This window comes from Sinohyriopsis cumingii, chromosome 6 (genome assembly GCF_028554795.1).
Source record: "Sinohyriopsis cumingii isolate HCF-2022 chromosome 6, ASM2855479v2, whole genome shotgun sequence".
Lineage (NCBI taxonomy): Eukaryota > Metazoa > Mollusca > Bivalvia > Unionida > Unionidae > Sinohyriopsis > Sinohyriopsis cumingii.
Window position 1 is genome coordinate 126,705,630 of NC_142966.1, and position 5,246 is coordinate 126,710,875.

The following is a 5,246-nucleotide window of genomic DNA, read 5'->3' on the forward strand; positions in this document are numbered from 1 at the left end:
AATAAGCAACTGGAGACATGATCTTAAATGACTAAAATATTATGGCAGTTCCTAGATCATGCTTCAAAATCAACACAGTTAACTTAAAATACTTGTCACTTGTCACAAAATCAAACGCTTTAAAAGTAAGAACATATGCGTGTTCAAATACGTATAATTCAACTACACGGTATTCAAGGCTACTTTCTATCATTGGCTGTTCATGTAACTTTCTTGGTCCCTTTTTCGTGAATCTTTCTTCAAGCGCCAACCGAGGAGAGGCAATGTTACTTAAAATTCGGTCAATACGCTTGTTAACCATAGTCAGTCAGGATGGATGATGAGCTTCGATGTTATCTATTAGAACCGATATTACAAAAAGAAACATTAACTTCGGAATGAAAATGTTTTTGTCGTTTGTAGAATTAACAAAAAATCGACTTGTGATATGGACTGCGAAATACAATGTAGTTACCTTGTGATATTTTCGCAAAAAATTGATTTCTAGCAGAATATAAAATAAACCACATAATTATTTAATGCCACATAACCATTCAATGCAGAGTACATCCATCCCAACAGCACAAATCTATGACATGTTTACGAAAGCTGTATTACCCTGCAGGTTTTCTTTTTCATTCTTTTCTAAATACAAAGTCTATTGTTTGTTGAAATAAAATGTGTTTATTACATTTAAACAAGAGAGAGAGAGAGAGACAGAGAGACAGAGAGAGAGAGAGAGAGAGAACCATCATTTACCCATAGTTTTGTTTATCACCATCATGGAAAAAAGGCATCAATGCTTAATGAGTATGCATTATTTAAATGTGCTACATTTATGTTTATTTTAGAATTCGTCTGACAAACTTCAGAAATAAAATTTTGTTCCCTTCTTTACTTGAAATAGGTAAATAGCTTACTGCTACTTAGCAATTCATTTTGTAATAAAAATAATTTCTATGATTGATAGGGTTACTAACCTGATATTAATGTGCTTTTCTCATTTTCTTAAGACTTGTCGACGAATCTGGTCATAATTAACATGTACGAAATTAAAACTTCAGAAATTTAAGAGATTAAATCTCAAATGAGTGAGCATTACTACAATAATTTTAGCGAACTGAGGAACAATATTCTCGACGACCTTAGAATAATACGAATGATTTAAGATCAACGGAAAATATTAAGGATTTGCATGCTTTGAAGCCAAGATCTTATATACCTCCAGTTCGAAGTAGTTAACGAAGTTCTATCAGGCATATATGTTTAAAGCCATTTGGTCAATTATGGGCATAATTGCATTAGTTTCATATTGTTGGACCAATTATTTAACTCTGCATACATATGTATTTGGATCCATTTCTTTTTGCGAGAGAATATTTTTGTTAAATTCACTTCAACTTCTTCAAAAGTTATCTGGGTTAAAATGTAACTAATTAGTATGTGAAATAATACACAATAATCCGGTAAAGATATCCTCATTTGTCATGTGGATTGAAAGAATATACTGTACCAATAAAATTGCATCCGCATTAACTGAAAATATTAAATACAAATCAATCTCCTACCGAAAATATTTAAGTGTTTACATTTTTTCACCACCATAATTTGGTACTTGTAAACTTGTCAGGTGACCAGAACCAGCAATCCAAAGTAGATGTGTTAAGCTGTTGGTTATAGTGTTATATATATTTGATTTAATTCATATCTGATTTGATTGTATGCAAGTTTTAAAATCTTCCTATTTTTACCCCAACAAATTCATTATATGTCAAAATAATGTAGTTCTCCTTACTCGGGACTCGTACTTTTTCCAGAAAAAAAAGTTTGACCTTGACTGTTCATTTCTGTAAACACATAAGGCTCACCTGGTTCCCGACCTTAATTCAACAGTCGCGTCAACATGTTCATTTTAAAAAAAAAATATTGTGGGAATAATAAGAGTGACATGGAGGCTGTATTGAATACATGACCCTAGGCATGTAAATAGTTTTTAGTAAAGTAAATAACTTTTTAAAATTGTATTCTTAGAGTAAAATGATTGGTTTTTGTCAGGGTCATGCTGAGAGTACGTGATTTAGACATGATCACGTGACCCTCATATGGGTACGCATTCTGCGTATCAAAATTATTGTATAACCATTGTTTTAGAGAAATAATCTCGGTCTGTGCTTAAAAACTCTTGATGCCAAGTCATTTTCTTCTTGAAGCCAGTGCTCGAGTTATATGTTAATTTTTCTTGAGATTCCAAAGGATTAATTCTTTTTTTCCCCTGGAAATATACGTGAATCCTACGAAATTCCTGAACAAAGACATTTCTTTAAAAACATTATTCGGATTTCCAAAACGGAGAATTATTGCTTGAGTTTCTACCAGGAAACTGTAGACAACCACACTATACAGGAAACAGTATTCGTCATCGCCTTCCATTATGGATTCTTCGTGGGGAATCGAACTTCAATTCATAAGAACATTTTATTATTAGGATTTCTAAAATTTTATTCGTGGATTATTCTTGGATTCTTTTTGGAGTTGATTCTTAAAACCGTATTTTTGTCTTCATTTTTACAGTTTTTCCAGGGAAATAAATAAAGTGTTAAATTTTTCAAAGCTTGTTGTTTTCATTCTTTATAAATGAAAATGGAGCCTCACAGACATACAGTATGGCTGTCACGAATTTTCCTGAATAGATGATCATATTTGTATTTGTTTTTTTCACCAAACAACTGTAAATAGAGTCTAGTTAAGGGAAATGTTCTTGTCTTAAAGTCCTGAAACTTCTTTTCAGACAGTAGAGTGTCAGTCCCTTTGAGGGACTTTTATTTTTTTGCCAGATGGATTAGGAGAATTTAGATATTTTCAGAAACTGACAAAAATGTAACAATAATTTTATTGTTGTAGTCATGCAAATGTACAAGAAAGGATTCAAGTAATATGTTACTTTACCAAACTATCTTATAATTCGTTTGTCACAGTACGTATAACCTGTTAAACCTTTTTTTATCTTGCAGAGTCATCATGCATATCTTTGTGAAGACTCTTACAGGGAAGACCATCACCGTGGAAGTTCTGTCATCGGACACCATTGAAAATGTGAAGACCATGATACAGGATAAAGAAAGGATCCCATCTGACCAGCAACGTCTGTTCTTTGCTGGCAAGCACCTGGAAGATGACAGAACCCTTGGTGACTACCAAATACAGAAACAACCATCGCTCCATAAGGTACTCATCCTAAGAGTTGTTATGAAGATCTTTGTAGAAATTCTGAGTGCGAATATTATCCCCCTAGAAGTGGAGCCATCTGACACCATTGAGAATGTAAAGGTCCAGATCCAAGGCAAGGTAGGCATCCATCCTTACCAGCAGCGTTTGATGTTTGCTGCCAGGCTGATGGAAGATGACAGAACCCTTTCTGATTATGACATTGAAAAACATTCCATCATCCAGCTGATACGACGTCATAGATATGCTATACGGATCATTATGAACATGCAGAGAGAGAATATTGTAACCCTGGAAGTCGAGCCATCAGACACCATTGAGAATGTAAAGGTCATGATACATAACAAAGAAGGCATCCCATGTGAAAAGATTTGTCTTATCTTCATTGGCAAGGAGCTGAAAGATGGCAGAACACTTTCTGACTACAAGATAAAAGAGCAGTCCATCGTCCATATGGTACTCCATATAGATTCTATGAAGATAGTTGTGAAAACTCGGAGAGGGAAGACCATCACCCTGGACGTGTGGCCATCTGATACGATTGCGAATGTGAAAGATATGATCGAGGAAAAGAAAGGCATCCCACGTGACCAGCAGCGTCTAACTTTTGATGGCAAGCTTCTGGAAGATGGCAGAAAGATTTCCGACTACAGCATTCAAAACGAGTCCACGCTCTGTCTGGTACTCTGTTTGAGTGGTCCTGTGCAGATCTGTGTGATAATTCGGACAGGCAAAGCTATCTACTTGCAAATGGAGCCATCTGACACCATTCAGAATCTGAAGACCAAGATCCAGGATAAAGAAAGGATCCCATTTGACCAGCAACGTCTATTCTTCGCTGGCAAGCAGCTAGAAGATGGCAGAACCCTTGGTGACTACCAAATTCAGAAACAACCCACATTACGTAGGGATATCACTCTAAGAGTTGTTATGCAGATCTTTGTGGAGACTCCGAGAGGGAAGTTTATCACCCTGGAAGTGGAGCCATCTGACACCATTGAGAACGTAAAGTTCAAGATCCATGACAAAGAAGGCACCCATCCTTACCAGCAATGTCTGATGTTTGCTGCCAAGCTGATGGAAGATGACGAAACACTTTCTGACTATAACATTAAGAAACACTACACCATCCAGCTGATACTCAGGCAGAGATATGCTCTTCAGATATTTGTAAAAACTCAGAGACAGAATATTATAAACTTGGAAGTGGAGCCTTCTGACACCATTGAGAATGTAAAGGCCACGATACAAAACAAGGAAGGCATCCCACGTGACCAGAATTGTCTAGTATTCGCTGGCAAGCTGCTGAAAAATGAGAGAACCATTTATGACTACAAGATCCAAAAACAGTCCACCATCCATATGGTACTCCGTAGATGTTCTATGAAGATCGTTGTGAAAATTAGGAGGGGGAAGACCTTCACCCTGGACGTTGAGCCATCTGACACCATTAAGAATGTAAAGGCCAAGATCCAAATAATAGAACGCATCCCACGTGACCAGCAGTTGCTGAGCTTTGCTGGCAATCAGTTGGAAGATGGCAGAACCCTTTCGGACTCTCACATCCAGACAAAATCCATTGTTTATCTCGTGATTCGCCAGACAGGTGGAAATTGAACTATATTTACCCTAAATGATCACAGTCCAGCTGTTAACTTATTTAATATTATTGAACATCCTTTGTTTAAATTATATTCTTTTTAAAGAAAAAGAAGAAAAAACGTGACAATATTAAAGGTTGTGCAACTTTTTGTCGAAAAAAACGTTATGTGACGCAGAAGAATTTTAACACAATACGACAAAAACATTGAAAAAGGTTGCGCATTTTTACGCTTGATGAGAACTGATGAATTTACACAAATATAACTGGCTGCTGTAACTGATTTAAAGCTGAATAGTCTGAAAACATTAAAGAATTAAAAATATATATTGCACTTTTATTTTTTTAACCAGCAAACAATTTAACCAAACACGCTAACTAGACTAAATCAAGTGTGTCCATAATTTTTTTTTTGTGGGGGGGGGGGGGGAACACACAGTGC

General features: G+C 35.9%; 1 protein-coding gene across 2 annotated transcripts; it reads left to right on the forward strand.

The window, feature by feature from the left end:
* Positions 1 to 2,997: 2,997 nt before the first annotated feature.
* On the forward strand, positions 2,998 to 4,821 carry LOC149797910 (polyubiquitin-C-like). 2 transcript variants are annotated; one of them, XM_089960498.1, is made up of 2 exons: positions 2,998 to 3,306; positions 3,535 to 4,821. In XM_089960498.1, exons 1-2 carry the CDS (start codon positions 2,998 to 3,000, stop codon positions 4,819 to 4,821), a joined length of 1,596 nt encoding a protein of 531 aa, XP_089816624.1. The 2 variants fall into 2 exon arrangements, with proteins under 2 accessions (XP_089816624.1, XP_089816623.1); XM_089960497.1 differs by having other exon boundaries at positions 2,998 to 4,821.
* The last annotated feature ends 425 nt before the right edge of the window (positions 4,822 to 5,246 follow it).

Coding starts and splice junctions, on each gene's coding strand:
- LOC149797910 (XM_089960497.1), top strand. CDS start 2,998: ATGCATATCTTTGTGAAGACTCTTACAGGGAAGACCATCACCGTGGAA.